General features: G+C 38.1%; 1 protein-coding gene and 2 pseudogenes across 1 annotated transcript in view; all 3 read right to left on the reverse strand.

The window, feature by feature from the left end:
• Positions 1 to 20,075, reverse strand: part of LOC149112337 (furin-like protease 1, isoforms 1/1-X/2) — a 67,739-nt gene that overhangs the window by 41,000 nt on the left and 6,664 nt on the right. The window contains exons 2-7 of the mRNA XM_089290162.1: positions 14,291 to 14,389; positions 13,913 to 14,014; positions 12,854 to 12,985; positions 11,794 to 11,870; positions 8,868 to 8,956; positions 4,929 to 5,104 (exon numbers count right to left, since the gene is read on the reverse strand). Of these exons, the coding sequence (XP_089146288.1) occupies positions 4,929 to 5,104; positions 8,868 to 8,956; positions 11,794 to 11,870; positions 12,854 to 12,985; positions 13,913 to 14,014; positions 14,291 to 14,389 (675 nt within the window). The remainder of the gene's footprint in view (positions 1 to 4,928; positions 5,105 to 8,867; positions 8,957 to 11,793; positions 11,871 to 12,853; positions 12,986 to 13,912; positions 14,015 to 14,290; positions 14,390 to 20,075) is intronic.
• LOC149112339 (uncharacterized) lies at positions 64 to 1,253 on the reverse strand (annotated as a pseudogene).
• On the reverse strand, positions 64 to 4,408 carry LOC149112338 (uncharacterized; annotated as a pseudogene).

A 20,075-nucleotide genomic window follows, 5' to 3' on the forward strand; every position in this document is an offset into this window, starting at 1 on the left:
GGGATGCTTGTAACTTCTGTACAACACACTGTCCTTTTCTTCAAAGCTCACCTCCTGCTCTCCTTTTACTTTAATGTCTCTTCAGACCCAGTACTTCTCCAGGCTTTTATCTTTGCACTGTAATCTTACCAGCTCGTTTCTATCTACAACTGCATTCTTTGAACTGCTTGCAACTTTAAGCGGCGTATGCTTTCCGTCCTTCCTAGCTTGACTCCAGGTTGTGACCGCACATGCCTCTTGCCAGTTGGGGTCTGGGTCGTCTGCTGGTCAGGTGCCTGGTACATTACCGATTATCAAATCACAGATCGCATCAGGAAGGCACTGCACGTCAACTTCCCCAGACAGGTAAGGGGTGTCAACTGTGATCCAAGCAATTGGTACCTTTACTCACAGTATTGTCAATCAGCAACATACAGTTAAAGTCAGCTGTGTACTGTCCTTCCGAGACGAGCTCTTTTTTCACTACAATACCACTACAACCAGTGTCTCTTAGCACATCGACAGTCTTGTCGCCTATCTTCCCTTTCACCACTGGCATTTTACTCCTCGCTCCACATAAGGGCTGAACACAAGCACTACTCAGTAAAGGAATTTTCTTACCACAGGCTAAGAGGAGATGCTCACCCTCAATGCATGCCTGGATATCTGTTGTAGCTTGTGGTGGTGAAGATTGCACTCAGCATCCAGCGCTAACCTGATTTCGCCGCACAGGGTTACCATTTTTTGATCTGTCCTCCTGACCTTGGTGCACTGGATTTACAGTTTCTTGCTTCATGGCCGTGTCTACCACACAAATAGCATTTCCTGGTCGGACAGTTAGCAGACCTATGTCCTCGACCATTACACCTGTAACAGTACAGTGGTGACGTATCACTTGGTGGCTTCTTAATATCTTCCTTCTCTGGTAGTGTAGGCGGCTTGTTCCGTGCGGGACTAAACACGTGCTTTTCATGCGCCTCTAAATATTGGTCAGCAATTTTCGCCATCTCCTCCAGGGTTTCGGGTGCTCGTTCACGCACGTGAACAGCAAGTTCCTTAGGGCATGAATTAATAAACTGTTCTTTAACAATCAAGTCCTTTAGTCCTTCAAAGGTCTTCTTCGTTTTCGATAACTCGAGCCACCAAATCAGGTAAGTTGACAATCGAACTATAAACTGGTCTGGACTCTCGTCAGTCTCAGGCGTTGAGACCCTAAATTTATGCCTATAACCATCCTCTGTAAGATCATACCTTTTCATAAGAGTTATCTTCATCTTGCCATAATCTGAGGCTGCTTCTTCGGAAAGGCAAGAGTAAACATCTAGCTCTCAGCCCGATTGTAAAGCACGCAGCTTGGTAGCCCATCCAGCTTTATCCCATTTTGCGGTGGTTGCAAATCTCTCAAATCGCTGAAGATAAGCATCCAAGTCATCTTTTCCATCTACGAAAGAGGGAATTTTAGGAGCTTTCGCTCTGTCCTCTTTATTAGGTGCTTGAGCAGCAGGCCCCTGATGGGTCTGTTCGAACTCTAAACGTTTCATTTCTAACTCATGTCTTCTCTGGGCTTCTTCGATTTCCACTTTCTGTCTCTGAAGCTCAGCCTCGGTTTGTAGTTTTCTTATTTCTCGCTCTTGTCGTCGCGCTTCCCTCTCCTCATCTTGCTTTCTATGTCTCTCCACTTTCTCCTCTTCTGCTATCCTCAATCTCTCTTCTTTCTCTTCTTCTTCTCTCCTGCGTTTCTACTCTTGTTCTTCCTCTCTGCATTTCTCCTCCCATTCCTCCTCTCTACGCTTCTCCTCTCGTTCTTCCTCTCTATGCTTCTCCACAAATGCAAGCAACTCAGCTCCTTCCAGGGCAAACGTTTTGCCTAAGTCAATAAACTTCTCCACATCATATGACACACAGTCTAGAAATGTCCAAACAGGATAACAGCGTGTGACGCACAGTCTAAAAATGTCCACACAGGATAACAGCTAAAACCTTCTTTTACACGAAATCTAATTTCTTATCTGAGTAATGACATAAGGATTAGAATGTTCTGGAATGTTCTTATACAAAATTGGCCACGGCTGAATGACTTCCGGTTCTAGATTATTCTAGAACTTGACTTAGACAATTTTTCGTAACAAACATCAGATGTAAACTTACCTCCTATGCAAATAATTTGCTTTCACTAAAGCAACTTAAAGTGGCCCTGAGTCCCAGGTTGGTTCAAGTGCTTTAGATCTTTTAGAATGTATTTGTAACGCAAAGAGACTTGACTTGGATACTGAAAATAACATGATTTCGAGTGCAATTGTGAATTAAGTTTAGTTTAACTTGTCAATAAAAGAGGGAATAAGCTTATTTGTCAACGAGCTTCAACGCAACAAATTGGCAAAAGGCATGCAATTGATCAAAGTGTGTCTCTGACAGCACTCGTAAACTTTCAATATTTGCTTATCCTTGTATTTCTTGGGAGGCGCGGAGGCCTCATGGTAGTGCGATTGACTCTTGAGCGAATGGTCTGGGTTTGAGCCCTGGCCAGGGCCACCGTGTTGTGTTCTTGGGCAAGACACTTTACACTCACAGTGCCTCTCTCCACCTAGGTGTACAGATGGATACTGGCAAATATAATGCTGCGGGTAACTGTGTGATGGACTAGCATCCCTCCCAGTTGGGAGTAGAAATACTCCTAGTTGCTTCATGCTACTGAAACCAGGTTAAGCTCAAGCCTGGTGAGCCACTTGGCTCGTACACAGACTTATCTTATATATTTTAGCTCAAGCCTAAATTTGTGCCTTACAGACCAAGAAATACCATGCAATATTTTGGCGCTAATAAGAACAAAACAAAACCTTTTCACGATGCTGAACGCTTTCCGCAGGCCGTAAACATTTTCAGTTATTTTTGGATGATTCTACACTGTGTGTTTTCCAATTAATTGGGAAGGGGTTTCCGATAAAAATCTCTTGGGTATTGTGGTCTACCAGTGAACAATGCCAGGCAAAACTGAAGCAAAAAAGGCAATTAAGAGCACGAAGACGCGGTCATTGAAGAACGTGTGATTCTCTAGGTTTCGTCTCGGTTTCATCTCGTGCTTTGTTTGTTCCTTCCGAGGTGGACGCACAGGCAAACCTCGTGCACTGCCCCCGTGTCCACCTCTTGAAACCCGCAGCCAATGTGCACATGACTCCAGGTGGTACTGTACAACAAAACGTCTGATTGAATGTTATTTATGTCAGTTTGTAATGATATGTTTACATCATGCAGGCACAAAAGTCAGAGCAGATCAACTCAGACCGTCAGTCTGGGTTGGTTTGACTCAAATCGCCTCAAATTGATTAGGATCGACTCGGATCGACTTGGATCAACTCAGATCAACTTGCAAGGTATATAAAAAAAATTAAATTAGAGGAAATTGACACTTTTACCCATTTGATGGTTAAAATTCCTCTCAAAAATTGGCTAAAGCCGTTATAATTTTGTATGTTTAGTGTCATTTCCTCTCGGATCAAGTTGCAAACTTGTGTCTATCCATCCATCCATCTCCAACGATCATGGACAGAGAAGAACTTCATAAAGGTTAAATCTAGGTCATCTTTCTCAGTGAATTTTCATCCTTTCAACAAAATGATAGCTTTCGTCATTTAGAATATATGCATATATTACTAATTTAACACGTGGGGTGCCTGTCATATACACGTATGAGGCAAAGAAAGGTCGAGAGAACGAAAAGAGAACAGCAAAGTTACAAATATCACGAACAGTGAACTGAACGAACCCTGTAGGCCCATCATTATTATTTTACACTGTACATGTATGCAAGATAGACAGATATATATGTATGATATTCTGTGTATGCAGTATGCACATGACATTTTCTCTCCGTGTAACAAGCTTTTATTCAGCTCACTGAATGTGTGAAATTTTTTCCACAGCATTCAAGCACATGAAATTTTTTAAGTACAAGTATACTTGCATGAATTTTGTTTTTGTCAAAATCACCTTCATCCATCAGGACATGAGTTTGCAACTTGATCCATGGGGAACTGGCACTAAGAGTACAAAATGGGAGCTCGCCAACATGGAAAAACGCAACAAGTCTTTCTTGAGTTGGCCTACTTTTGAGAGGAATTTTAACCTTCAAGTGGGTAAAAGTTTTAATGGCCCAATTTTGATATATTAGAACTCAGCCGAAAACAATACACCTCAGCACAAGGCTCTTGGGAATGAACCCCACAAACTCTGTTGCTATTCCCCAGAGCCTCGTACTGAGGTCTATTGTTTTAGGCTGAATTTTAATATATCAAAATTGGTCTACATGTATTTCCTCTAATTTTATTTTATTTTAGTTTGTTTTGATTATCTGAAGTGATCTGATTTGATCTGACCTGGGCTGGCTATCTGAGCTGATCCGGTCTGACTTTCGCACCTCAGCAACTGGCATTGTGAGTCACTACAATGCAAACCCTTAGAACTTATAGTTCACTTGTGAGAAATAAGAATAGGCTCAAATAAAATGAGACTTCGTCTCAAGAGACACAAGACAAATCTCTTGAGATGGTAGTAACTCACTTTTGAGTGGTACTGTAGGTTGCTTGGAGATTTCTCTTGTCTATTGACTACATATTAAACTATTTTTCGACACTCAAAAAGAAATTTAACATGTAACACCATGTAATACCCTCCCTATAATTGATTACCAAACATATCCAGCACATTACAATTGGCAGTTTAGGTATAGTGCTGGCTAGTCAACATGTACATAGTAAGCTCAGGAAACTCAGGTCAATAGTTCTAAATAAATGTTAATTGCAGGGGTATGGACTAACTCCTTCAAATCTCTTCAGCATGGGGAAATCTTGTATATTGAAAGCCAACACTGAGCGCAAAAATTTTACAGCTGTACATTACAACTGGGAGACACAAGGGCCATAAAAATGCCTTCATAAAAAATAAAGTGTTACCTTATCTATACCAAGTTTTAAAGCACGCTGTGTGTAAGGACCAGGACCAGCAACTTCAAATCCCTTGTCACCTGGCCCCCAGCTATTTGAATAAATGTCAATGCGTTCAAGTGCATGCTTTAGAGCTCTGGCTTCATCAGCATCTGAGGCTTTTCCTCGGAAAAACAGACGGATCCCTCAAAACGGAAATAAATAGCATAAAGTCAATAAAGTCAAAGAGCTGTTATGGGATAGTTGTCAATTTATGTTACTTTTAACAATTTAAAGGTGGATGTCAACTGCAACTGGATATTTTTAATTATCTTTGTTTTTGTTCTTGTTTATTTTTACTTTGCAAATAGCTGTACCTTATCACACAGATACATGTAACTTACAATATCCATACTTCGAAAAGTTGGTCACTGAGCAAAATTAAGGGTTTTCTTGACAAGTTGCATCACAAGACTTAGTGTAACTACGCATACAGTAATTGCCTTCTATGCCAAGAAAATACCAAGTAACATAAATGTTTGATACCAATCATTACCCACATATACTTGTACATATATGCATATATACATGTGATTTTGTAATTTTAAGTACCATTTTGCAACATACTGCTGCGAGAGCAAGTAATGACGCATCAATGAAAGTGTAAGCCATTCACCTTGTAATTGAAGGGGTGAGTGCAAAACCATGCTAAGTGACGATTTGGGTGAAAAAAAAAAAATTTCGAGAAGGGGCTTGAATTCTTGCATGTGGTCCTTAATGTAATAGAAAAACGTGGTCCTGTATTTTTCCCGCTGGTATTTGCTTCGGTTATGAAGACGCCGCTAGGAAAACCGAGTGGTTTTTTTGCATAGGCAATATCTCAATAGCCAAGCCAAGCCTTTGTTATAAGTCGAAGTCTCGCCTCGGTTTATCATAACAAAGGATCGGCCCGCCGCGACCACAAGGACTTTGATCTCACTTAGAAAGCAGCAAAATGTCAATTTCACGCAACGTATAAGCTCAAAAATGTTGATTTTAGGTCAAAACAGGTTTAAGTGTTGATTTGACGTTAACGCATGATGGCAAGGGGGTTGATTTCTCTTAGAAACCAGCAAAATGTTGATTTCACGCAACGTATAAGATCAATGATGTTGATTTTAGGTCTAAATAGGTTAAAATGTTGATTTGACGTTAACGCGTGACGACAAGGATGTTGATTTCACTTAGAAACCGGCAAAATGTCAATTTCACGCAGCGCATAAGCTCAATGATGTTGATTTCAGGTCTAAATAGGTTAAAATGTTGATTTGACGTTAACGCGTGATGGCAAGGATGTTGGTGTCTCTTAGAAACCAGTAAAATGTCAATTTCACGCAGCGCATAAGTTCAATGATGTTGATTTCAGGTCTAAATAGGTTAAAATGTTGATTTGACGTCAACGCGTGATGGCGAGGATGTTGGTTTCACTTAGAAACCGGCAAAATGTCAATTTCACGCAGCGCATAAGCTCAATGATGTTGATTTCAGGTCTAACTAGGTTAAAATGTTGATTTGACGTTAACGCGTGACGGCAAGGATGTTGGTTTTACTTCGAAACCAGCAAAATGTCAATTTCATGCAGCGCATAAGCTCAATGATGTTGATTTTAGGTCTAAATAGGTTAAAATATTGATTTGACGTTAACGCTTGACGGCAAGGATGTTAGTTTCACTTAAAAACCAGCAAAATGTCAATTTCACGCGGCGCATAAGCTCAATGATGTTGATTTCAGGTCTAAATAGGTTAAAATGTTGATTTCACGTTAACGCTTGACGGCAAGGATGTTAATTTCACTTAGAAAACAGCAAAATGGTTATTTCATGCAACGTATAAGCTCAATGATGTTGATTTCAAGTCTAAATAGGTTAAAATGTTGATTTCACGTTAACGCGTTACGGCAAGGAAGTTGGTCAGTTCTCTTAGAAACCAGCAAAATGTCACTTTCACTCAGCGCATAAGCTCAATGATGTTGATTTCAGGTCTAAATAGGTTAAAATGTTGATTTCACGTTAATGCTTGACGGCAAGGATCTTAATTTCACTTAGAAAACAGCAAAATGGTAATTTCACACAACGTATAAGCTCAATGATGTTGATTTCAAGTCTAAATATGTTAAAATGTTGATTTCACGTTAACACGTGACGGCAAGGATGTTGGTTTCTCTTAGAAAACAGCAAAATGGCAGGAGCCCATGATGGGCTCCTGAAAATGGTAATTTCAGGCAGCGTATAAGCTTAAAAATGTTGATTTCAGTTCAAAAAAGGTGTAAATAAAAGTAAAATAAAACAAATAAACATTTCATTAAGCACCTTTCCAAATACGGCAACGTCTTAAATCGCTAAAAATCACGAGATAAATACATAGTTTTCGACAAACACGATCATAGCTTTATGTCACGCACAGCCATAACTTCCAAGTTCAAAATGTGCTGGTACCTCTTATGCCTGATGAGGATAACAACTTTGGTGGCTGTTTAGTTTTGGATTCAAGAATTTGATGACTTCACGTGAAAACGCTCTATACATAGGGCTGACAGATTGACAGATTAACCCTTCTGCGCAACGTACGGGTCTCGATACATCTGCATGTCCGCTGATCCCAGAAGCTCAAAACACTACAAATCACGCCGATTTGAAATAAAATCAACGCAACCTGGATCACAGATCTATGTTACAATCGATCGCTACTTGTTGGCCATTATTACGTTTAAACAATCTAGTTACCAGTTCGAGAAACGTCCGCAGAACGTGATCGCAATGCATGCCGGGAAGGGTCTTTACATCTCATACGCGGGAAAACATGGCGGTCGATACAAGGCCAATTTTATAAGTCTAGATCCAGTTCTCGCTTTCCAAACTTTGACGCCAACAACGCTTGGCAATTGGGCCACGACTCACCAGAGGGTTCTTCAGAGAGTTCTTGGGCAAGAACTGCTCTTGGACTTTGCTGCCTGGCTCGATCTGACTTCGAACGCCGATAACACGATTAAGGTATATCAGCTGCCTTCGAAGTTTCAGAACACATTTTGATTCTTTAAAACGTGCTGATGGCTTACGGGTTTATCGAGACTTTATGATGCCTCTCAACCACTAGGCAGGTATACAAGGTACTTTAAAACAATGCTTAAGATATTAGTTGACAGAGCTCTAATGCAGCACATCTCTTTTTTGTTCGATGTATTTCGTTTGACGCTCGATCGATTCACGTGTTGTGTTCACGTCACAATAACCGATGTAAACAATCTGTTCCCAGATTTCCGCTCTATATATGTTGTAAGATTTTGATTTTGACTTCATACACTATAAACAGTCTGCCTGTTTGCTGTTCAACAAATAAACTCCTGAAGACATGGCTAGGAAAAGGCAAGTATTTTTGCATACGTTATAACTCGAAAACAAAGCAAAAACCAGCGACGAAAATACAGGGCCACGTTTTTCTATTACATAGAAGACCACATGCAAAATTTCGAGCCCTTTCGCGAAATTTTTTTTTTCACTTAAATCATCACTTAGCATGGTTTTGCACTCACCCCTTCAATTATCAACAGTTCACTTAGGAGTGATTTCACTTTAGGACATTCATTCTCAGATTCCTTAATAAATTTGTAATGGTTTTAGGGGGCTTATGGTTCATCTTTATATCCTGTAAAAATTTATATCAAGGCCACTGACTTGTTTTTAGTATATCTACTGCTCTGTGAACATTACCCTCAATAAATAAAGTTCACTTGATTATCTTTATCTTCATCATTATCATTATTGTTATTAATAATTATTAAAAGTACAGATACCGCAGTGACAGTGTAAGCTGTACCATTTAGTCATGAACATGCATGTTGTTGTACAGTGTAGGTTGAAAATGAGACCCGTGTATTGATAAGGACTTTAATCAACATTGGGTACCTTCAATCCTGCTAAATATTGGACATACCTCCAAGATGTGCTTTGAATGCCAACCCCACTCCACATCTTGAATTATTAAACACAGCTGCAATGATACCTGCAGTTTTTTCTCCATGTCTGACAAAACGAAATTAAGCAAATAAAATGTTATATCTCTACTAACGGGTACATGTAAATTGCTGTTTGTTAACAGTGATAAAACAGTCCTATAAGGTACTACCATTCATACAACTGTAGGTGGGTCTACATGGACAGTACAGTAAGTCCTGCTAAACAATTTTAATGCCAGCAGCAGTTCCAACATTTCAACATCGATCAATTTTCTTTAATTTGCATTTTCTTTTTCATTTAAAGGCCACACACCACCTAAAAAAAAAAACAATAAATCCTGCTTTCCATTTCAAAATATCATGTACATGTACGTGTACATTGTTAATGGAATGTTGGCTAAAACAGAGAAATTATCTTCTTCTGTCTAGATTCCACAATGAGATCTCTGACCATGCAAAGATGTCGTATCACAGAACTTTTGATATTACACATATGCACTGGTGCAATTTCACATAATCTGAACGCTACATGTTATTGGAAGACAATTTAATTTACATGTACTTGTCAAAGAACATTGCAAACCCTTTAGTTACTACCTTGCTATTTGATTTTTGACCAAACAACTAGGCATATACATAGTTAGAAGTCTTTAGAGTGTGTTTTTGGAGCCTGAGTTTTGTTAAAACATGCATGTGGTCACAAATGTATAAAATGTGATTGTATAGAATAAAAAAAAATACTGTTCATTATTTTTTCCCAAGAGGGCATGATGACGAATCCTGGAATCTGATTGGTTCTTAAATAAGGCAGCCCGGGAAAAAATGCAGGTGAAATTGTTGTGTTGGCTAATTTTCATGATTGAACTAGCAGTAATTGTTAACCTCTACCCTTCTTACACGTCCATCGATGATTAATCAACACAAGTTTACCTCTATTCACTTTTAAATGGCAAGGAAAGTCACTATAAGTAGATTCAATTGAGTATTTTGAAATTGTGAGAGTTTGTTTGGTTGTTTGTAGCTCGGTGCTGTAATGGCACATAAGCGTGTTTCTCTCGCCACACAATTTTACGCAAAAAGAAGTCAATTGCAGTTGAGTTTACCTCTCTGATCGTTGCTGTATTTAAGAGAATTTCTGTGGAATACACTTAACGAATTTCCTTGCTTTCTGCTACTCAATTTACGGTAAAAAAGTCTTTCACACCAGAAAAATGATTTTGGAGAACTTAACTGGTGAACTAGAGTAGTAGTGAAGTAGTTCGCAATAAATCTGTTCTTTAAACATCTTTTTTTTGTCTGTTATCTGAGTGGCTCGCTCATTCACTTGTTGGATTTTTACCATGGCTTGTAGACAGCATGTACCGTAAGCCAATTCAATGACAAAGTTGCATAAACAAACCCACTTGTAAGCCAATTTACTGCAGGAAAAAAAATAAATATTCTGCTTTTTGCTAGCTTAGGGTCGGTCCGTATAGTGAAAAACTGTGACCTCGGGCTTGAAAATGCTGCCAGAGGCCAAAGGCCTGCAGCCTCAGGCAGCATTTTCAAGGCCTCAGTCACAGTTTTTCACTATACAAACCTCCCAGCTGGCAAATAACATATATATCTGTAAATGAGCAAATCAAAACCTACTGATTGCAGGGTTTTGGTAAACTCAGGAAACCAGCAAAAATCACAGTCTAATAGTAGTTGTTGGTGTGACACTTTTTGAGACATGAAATGAACAGAAGAAAGTTTTAAGTTTTCATACTTTTCTTTACCATTTCATTTAGTGCAGAAGCCAATAAGGGACAATTGCAAAATATTTTTCGAATCTGAAAAATAAATTAAATCCCATAATTTTCCTGTTTTGCAAATTTTGTTGAAGAGTCAGTACATTGTAAAATCTAGAAAAGAAACTATTGCACATCTTAATAAAATCTAATTGGATCCACAAATAACTTTAGACCACAAATCCAGAAGTAGCTTGCAAATCCAAGAAATCAAAATCCAGAAATACAAGATCGGTATACAGTCAAATCCTGAAATATATCAGAAAATATGTTTTGTCACGGTACTACTTAATAGCTTGCACCAGCAGTCAGCCAGCAGCATCAGAGTGTTTTTCCTTATTTGCCATTCCAAAATGGTGGGAAAAGAGTTTAGGATCATTTAGAACATACGATGTTCTGCCATAAGCTTCAATGTGGAAGACAATTTCATTTGGAAGCAATGAAAAATTCTGCCACCTGTGTGGAACCCTAATTATATCTACAGAGACATGAATGATTATCATCATCATCATTATTATTATTATTATTATTATTATTATTATTAGTTTTTTTCTTTTTTTTTTTTCAGATTTGAAAAATATTTTGGGATTGTCCCTTATCAGCTTCCATAATTTTGCAGGCTCTTCAATTATATTTAATCACTGGCCAGGCTGGGCATTAAATGACTCATGACAGTATGCAAGTTTTCATCTTCTTCTCCCAACATCTCGCCTACAGTACATGTAGGTTTACTGCACTGCAGCTGGTACATGTGTAAAGTGAAGCCTTGGAGCCGACTGGCTCATAGCTGCCAGAGCTTATCCCAGTTTCTGTTGCATGAAGCAGCAAGGAGTATTTCTACTCCCCCTGGATGAGATGCTAGTCCATAACAGGTCACTCCTCTGCACTGCAATTAATTAGGTTTCCCCCAACAATTCGCCGGTACCCATTTAAACTCCTGGGTGGAGAGAGGCACTGTGAGAGTGTCTTGCCCAAGTGTCTTGCCCAAGAACACAACACAGTGTCCCCCGCCAGGGCTTGAACCCAGACTACTCGATCCAGGAACGAGCGCACTAACCATGAGGCCACTGCACCTATGTAAACCCATAGAAAGTACACGAATGGTCTGTTGCTTAAATTAACAATGACCCACCCATATAATGGGTATGACTTGTTTGCAGGTGTAGGAATTGTGTCATTGTCAATTACATCAAAACTTGCTTTTTCATCCTGCAAGTAAACAGAGCATGTAGTCAGCTTCATTTTACATTAATTTTAAATTAATCAAACACAGCTGGGAACATACACATTTGATATGTAATATGTAGACATGTAAATTTTATATACACTTATAAATGTTCATCTCTCTTTAGTGGCCATGAACCTTTGAATCCAAAGATACGACTCATGAAAACATGCTTAAATTAGAGAATATACATCGTTTTAATGCACATGAGTGTATGACTGAGCTTAAGTTTATCAAAATTTCTGAACAGATGTTTGTAAAATGTTGACATGAGTTCTGAGACCTCTGGTCTCCCACATACTGGCATACAGTTTCCTTTTTTACCTGCACCTCTCAGTCATTTACAAAGTTAGGAATAAAGTTAGTATTTATAGCTACAAGTAGGCCATATCCGTTTCTGTTGATGTGGACCACATGCAAAAAGGTAATTACAAGTTCCTTCTAATTCACTAAAAACAAACATTTTTGACAAAAATTGCTTTTGTTGCTTTGCAGTCTCTTTTTTTTTCTCACTAAAAAATCAATCACCTACAGTACACTGTATTTGAAATGCTTGGAGCGTGGATGCATGCAGTATGTACAACAAATTTAAAGATCAATCAGTGGCTGTTGAGATTTGAAATTATTGTAATGTTGCGTGGCTTAAGCATGTGCTGTACTTCCTTTTAAAATGATTTCAAATAATTTTGTCCCTGTATCATTTCAGAGTAATCCATCATACCTACATGTAATTAACTAAATGTAACCATGTGCATGTGGGAGATTCAAATATTTCACTGTCAGTTCAATGGCCTATTATTCTTCTCTCCTGAAAATGTACGTTTAGAAAAAAATTCCACAATCATAGACTGAGAAGACTCCAAGTGCTCAATGCTGATTTAGAGTTGACTTACAGGTTACTCGCGTCTAACATTTCAGAACATAGAAAAAGGAAAGGAAAGTTAGAAGAATGAGAAAACTTAATTACAAAGTTGTCCCAAAGGTCAGGGTGTTGTGGGTCAAATCCCTCATCTACCACAGCAACAACCACTCCTTCACCAGTTATGTTCCTCTTCCAAACACCAATTACGTTGTATGTGGGCTGTCCATTCTTCCCATTCTGCATAAACAAACAGAGCAAAAGAAAGCTTATTAGATCGAACTGCATATCAGATATCATTGCAATGGTAGTGGACCCCTCCTGAAAGCCTGGACCTCAATCCAAAAGAGAACATTTGGCATCAACCGATTCAAGTTAATGTAACTTGAATTACAAGTCAACACAAGAACTCACTGCCAGTATTGAAAATTTTTGGAACAATTAGAGGATCGAAGGTCAGGGAATGTGGGTGTTACTAGTTTTAACCATAAATTGTTCTTCTGCACTTCATAAGAATGTTTTGAACAGCTGATGTCATGCAGCATGATGGTGCAACCAAGTATTGAAAGTTTTTAAGCTTTCGGGATGAAATCTGCAGCTCCTTTTAGGCCTTAGCTACATGTACCTATAAAAAGACAGAGTTCTTCTTTCAGATCAGAAACTTGATTTTCAAGTGTGCAAGATTCTCAGACCTGACTTAGGGCCATACAGTGTATGCAGGCCAGAAAATTGCCAATTTACCAAGGCCTTCAGAGCCTGACAATGCAAAAGCCTAGAACATGTAAGTAACTTTTTCGAGCTTGCTATTAAACGAACCATATTAAATTTTTTGCCAGACATAATTCAGGCCTGAATATTTCTTCAGCTTAATATTTCATCAATATTTCTCTGACTCCTACAGTATAACCACCACATTAAGTTTGCATAATCTTGTACAAAAATCAATTGTCTGCTTGAAACTTGAAAAAGTTGATCTGAAACTTGAAGAAAATGACTTAAAAATTGAACAATCAATGACTCGGAACTTGAACTACATTTTAATCAACTTGACAAGTTTTGAGGATCAAGTCAGGTCATTCAAGGTTCAAATGCCTGTCAACTTGCATTTAACCAGTACCACATATATACCAAACAGTCATATCTACAGTAGATACATAAAACACTCACAATGTACCACATGTCATCCCATCTTTTGTCAGTGATATAGTCAAAGTTCTGGAGTGATAACAGATTGTATGTCTTCAATTCTTGCTGTTCTGCCATCTTAACCTGAAAAGTTATGGTCACAATGCAGTTATTCATTAAGCATATGAATAAAATAATAAAATTAAATTGGCTGAACATGATTGACTGCCATGACCACCAATTTTACATGTAAATAATTAGTTAGTCACTCTCAGTGTTAGTTTTATAGTAATAGAAAATTGTATCACTTGAGATGCACAATGATGTAAGTTATGTAAGGCAGCAGCAGTTGGACATATCAACTCAAAAAAATTAGTGTCAGATCTGTGTACACTAAAATTCAATGTCTAAAAAACCTACATTTGGCTCATGCAAAAGTTTCTTGAGAACAAGAGTACTGCGAGAAGTGGATATTCTTTCCATTTTGTGATGTTGAAAACTGTAGTAACTGTCAACAATCTATAATATAGAAAAAAAGAAAAACATCACTGCAGCTGTACAAAGCACTCAATCAATTAGTCAAAAAGTATTATATGGTCACATACAGTACATATACATTGCATATATCTTCTACTAAGTGATAACCCTAATAGCAGGCCAGGCACCATCTGCTGCTGCAATTTTTTGGCATCTTGACTGGTGGCAGCATCTTCATTAAATCTGAAGTTACCCGTATGTCCACTCTAGAAAATACATGTAAGTAACTTGGTAAAAAATAGAAGACTGCTCAATTTGACTCTTGATTATTGTCAAGTGTGCAGGTAACTAGTATGAAAAGAGGTATACCTATAAATCTCCATACTTTTTTCCAGGCTTATTTCATATACAATCACATGTATTTTGAAAAGATTTGTAGTTTCTGACTTGGGTAAGAGCGGCACAGTTCAAGTGTAACATGGGGGCAAAAAGGTATTGCCAGACTGAGTATCGATAATGTAAATTACATTTATTTAAACCGACAGTCATGGGTAGGCAAAGTTCACCTGAACATTTCTGAAGATAGCCAAAGATAGTTACTACTGCAACATGCTTTCAAAACACTTCCCAAGATCAGCCACGTTTACGAACATTTTAAAACACCAACAATCAACCGAACCCTTCCAAGGATTTCTGAAGGTCATCTCTGAAGATTAATGGAACAGTTTCCAACATTGTCACAAATTTTGCAAATACTTTTTTTGGAAACAGAAAAGCAAGGGCACTGCAGACTTCCTTAGAAAATAATTAATGAAAACATAGACTTTAAAAAGTACATTTTCAAGAATATTATTAACCGGGAATCACATAAAAATTCTTGTGCAATTTGAACTGAATAAAAATTTTGTAAATTTTTTAAAGACTACAAATTGCACTCACCAAAAAATGCAACAGGCTCATGCAAATTTGCTAAATTTACCTGTGCTCATTTGTAAGTATTCCAAATTACATCCACGTAAAATCATGTGATTACACAAGTATAGTGAATGGTTCCTCAAAAGCCATGGGCTTTTGCCAAATTTCATGGCCCTCACATCTTTACAGCAGCTGTATGCAAGTCTCGCTGTGGAAAATTCGTTAGGGGGGCTCTGAAGTCTAGGGATATCATACTGAAACAATACCTTCATTTAAATACATAGTATTTCCATCAGTCTGTTAAATGTTACATGTTATGCAGCCTGTTTCCAGCTGTTTCTCATGAAGTTAATGTCTCCTCTGGTTTTTAAACAGTTTTCTTCGCCGAGTCGCCCTGAAGTAATTGAGTTGGAACACCAGGACGATCAAGAAGGAAAAATAAAAAGAACACTACACGAAATTGCATGTTGGAATGTGGCACGATGTTCACAACTGTCATTTGATAAGTTTTCATTTCCGGCCATTTCAACCTTATCTCACAAATGGAAACTTAGATTTTTTTTTTATTATTCGCAAATAAAATTGTTTCATGCTAGTCAAGACTAATATCAGCCCATTTCACAGTTCATAATTTAATTTTGTCAGTGTTTTTTGGTCACACATGGTTGCAGTTTATGCAAAATACTGGATTCGATTTCAAATTCAATGTGAAACACTTCAATTTGATGCATCATGGCAGTTACTGATGAAAAGGAAAAAAAACAGCTCTCGCAAAATTCACTGCTCAGCAACTGTCATGTCCATAAAATAGGAGGCTAATGCTCCATTAAAGCACAAAGAAAAAGAAAGAAATGATTTCGCGTGTTGTGAGTTCTGTTTTGATATTTTATGTGATGTCAAATCGGAATTTATAATCTAGATAACACATCATCATCAAATCAGTTTTTCCAACTGGAATGCTTACAAACTTTTCTTATAGGAGCTTGATTGGCTAGAATGACTAATATTATCTGTTGAAACTTGAGTTGTTTTAGACTGATATTCTGTTATTCAATAGCAAGCTTGCTATTGGTTCTAATGGATTTGTTAGCTGATAATATTAGCCTGGTTCCTGACCCAAGATAAGCTTGACCCTGATTGGTTCTAATGTCCAATAACAGTCAATAACAGCTAACACCAATTAGCCCCAATTATATTGAATGAGTCCCAGTTAATTTGAACAGGTGTTGTAAGTGTTTTTCCGAAACGCTACAAAGCAGCTGGTAGTCCATGTGATTGCCCGAGGAAAGGAAGAAGCAAACCAGCTTGCCAGGCACTTTTAACTCCATCAATAAAAAAAATTTGAGCAGAAGACAAACTTTCAGCCTCTGTATTTACGCAAATACTTTTAGTAAGATTTAACGTTGAAGTATCACCGAAAACTGTTTAGCGAATGCAGCAGAAACTTAGCTGGAGGACGCGAGTAGAGTATAGCTGAAACGGATTGCAGCAAAGCGCATAAAGCGTGTGTACAACACGCACATTACATGCAGTGTCCATGCACCTTACACGCACCTTACACGCAAATATACGAAAATGCATGTGTAATTACACACAGTAGACGTGATATTGCGTGTAAAGTTACTCACAATTGTTAAACTGGAACTCATTAAGTGCATGTAATGAGAACGAAATATTAAAAGTGCATGTAATGAAAACAAAACATTTACCATGTAACATTTACCGTACTGGACTGCACTGCAATACAGTTTAGTCTTTCACTTTCTTGCTTCTGGTCATCAAACGTTTCTGATAGAATCGAGCAGTTTCCTTAAACCGGCTTACCACTTTACAGTAAAAGTATTCTCTCTGTTGTAGTTTCAACAAGCAGGGCCAGCGACTGGCAGGCACGCAAGGATTTACTGAGATAACAGAACATAAACAAATGCCGCTTTCAATTTTAAATTACAAAGATTCATTAAAAAAAAAATTTGTACTCTGAAGTGTTCGGAGTTTACCAGTGTTCAAAAGCTTTTCCCATCGTGTTTTTTTTTCTGTTCGTGAGAAACAACAAGGGCGCCAGTGACTGACGAACTGAGGCTTGACGGACACGAAATAACAGCAAAACACAATATATCGCTTGAGATTTCCAGTTAAATTTTAAACATCAGTTACATTGTATCTTTCTTTAAGTTTAAAAAGCCTTTGAAGATTTGTTATTAATAGTACTTAGAAGCCAATGTTCTCTATCTGAAAACATTGTTTTGATCTGATAAAAATGAAATTCGATCTGTTTCCTTGAAGAGCCTTGCCTAGCACGCGACCAAACTCTACCCAGACAGAAATCCTGTGCAGTGTGAGAGTTGTTTTGAATTAGGTACTACTTCATTTTATTCTATGCGCGAATACACGTACAGACAAGTGACGATCTGTCAACCAGACTTGACCCATGGATGAAAATCCCAATGTTTTTCTCAAATCTAGCAGTAGTCAACTGTCTTGTAATTTAAGCCGAATAATCGAACGAACCCAGTGTAAGCATTGCAGGTTGTTCTGAAGAATTGAAAATTAACAAACGCTTAGATTTTATTTAAAAAATTTAGATTCTTTGCTGTTTACGATTAAGAGAGAGTCCGCAAGTTTCTCTTTGAATCCCTATTTCATTGTTATCAAAGGAACAGTAATTGAAATGACTTTTCATGCATGGGTAAACATCACCGGTTGTGACATACATCGTGCGTGTTTTTAGCTTAAACGAAAGCTCAAAGATCTTTAAGAATTAAGGACGGTGCCTACTAAATACAAAGGTTTTTGCACCAGGTTAAGACCAGGCAGAAAAAGTAGATCTTTGCAAGGGCTATTGAAATCCACAAAGAAAAATTGGGGTAGCCACGCATTTTTTCTAGATAATTAGCCTTGAATCTCAACAAAAATGCTGACATCAGTATTTTTCTGAAAAAAGAAGGAAAGGATATTCTTCACAGATTTCCTCAGAATTCGCCTTTATATACAGAAAAGCAAACACATCTATAAAGATCTTAAAACTGCATGGTAAATGGTAACACAAAAACCATTTTTGGTAAGTTTTTTATAACAAAATCGTTGCAAAAGCGCTTTTAGCATGTCTAACAGTCTTCCTCTGGTTCAGCTAAAATACCTTTTGCTCACCACCAGAAACTAGTCACTTATTGAATAGGCTTGCCACCTCCATTTTATAACATAAAATGTAGGGGTAACCACGCTTTTTTTTAAGTTATTGATCTTCTTTTAAAACACTTACGGTGCCCGCTACATTTCTTCCTGTCACCTCCCCAGTAAGTAAAAAAAATTGCATATCTCACACTTGTTTTGCGCGTGCACTACGCCATCTGCAGGTACATGTTCACAGTTGGATTTCAGTATAATTTTTGACAGATGACAGCTAGTTTTTCAGCTGGAAGATGTTAACAGTAAGTGGTTAGCGATATGTTGCTATTTTGGTGTTTCTGGTATAGGTTCATTAAACTTGATTTGGTCACAGTAGGAAAATTTTGCATTCATTTTAGTCATGTACTTGGTAGCGTAGTTGATTGCATCGATGTCAACCCTAGCACGCGCACATGCTTGAACTATGTCTTGCGTGATGCACAGAATGTGTGCGCACTAACAAAAGTAGGCACCATCCTTAAGTCTTGATGTTAAGCAAAAGTGCGGGCTGCTACAGATTAAGAAAGAGTATTGATTTGATAGGTGCTCAAGCTACTCCACTAATTTAGTGCTTGTCAGCTTTTGAATTTACTTTTTGTTGTGGACATTGGGTGTCATGTGTATCGAATACAAGTTAGTGGTGGCTTTTTGTTTTGCAAAATACACGCAAATGCATGTATGAATAACAAAGGTTTCTTGCTCCAATTAAAATACACGCATACAGGTGAAATTACATGCAAATGCGTGTAACTACCAGATCAGTAAATTTGACACATGTAATTACATGCACCTTACACACACCGTACACGCAGTGTCCACAAATACTACACGCAGACTACATGCATTTTACATGCATGTAGGTGCTGCAATCCCATTGACCGGTACTGTAAGCTCGATTACCAGCCCCTGTTCGGGAAAGGAGCTTGTGTTCCTCTCCCAAACTCACGGCTGGACGCATGGACTTGGCATTGTTAATTTCAACCAATAAGAAATCTGCCTGCCTGAATCGAGCAGGCTGCATAAATTATCTTTCTCGCAGTAGCAAAGAAGTTGAGCGATATGAAGTGCAATTGCGTTAGTGGGTCATTTAACCAAATACAGTCAACTGATGAAATCATGCCTGATCTAAACCATAGTCTTATATACAACACGCAAAATGGTCCACAGACTTATGCATGAGAATCTATACTTGAATCATGCAGTGCCAGAATGTCAGGTAACGAACAAAGTCAACAAAGAGAGGGATGAATGTAAACATCAATCTCAAGAAACAAAACACTAAGCCAAATTGATGTGCACGGAAGTCTTCTTGAAGGAAAGTGACACAAGTCTCCAGCAAAGCCAGACAAAACTAAATTTTTAAATGAGCCACAGCAAACTGAACTTGCAAAACATAAACATGGTGTCAACACCATGCACACCAACATATGTGTGACCTTTGACATGATGTTTGCCACACCACAGTTAAACAGCTCTGCTCTACTTTAAAAAAAATACTTCTTCAATAGAACACAGCATATAATGCCCTTCATCAACAATGTGAAACAAAATAAGTTGGAGGGCCAAAATTAAAAGATGAGGTGAAAACAGCACATGTACAAATGTTACGAGCCGTAGGCGTCATGTGGGCCTGCTTATGATTGTCATC

The sequence above is a fragment of the Orbicella faveolata genome, unplaced genomic scaffold (assembly GCF_042242905.1).
Source record: "Orbicella faveolata isolate gen_17 unplaced genomic scaffold, um_ofav_v1 contig_2, whole genome shotgun sequence".
Taxonomy (NCBI): domain Eukaryota; kingdom Metazoa; phylum Cnidaria; class Anthozoa; order Scleractinia; family Merulinidae; genus Orbicella; species Orbicella faveolata.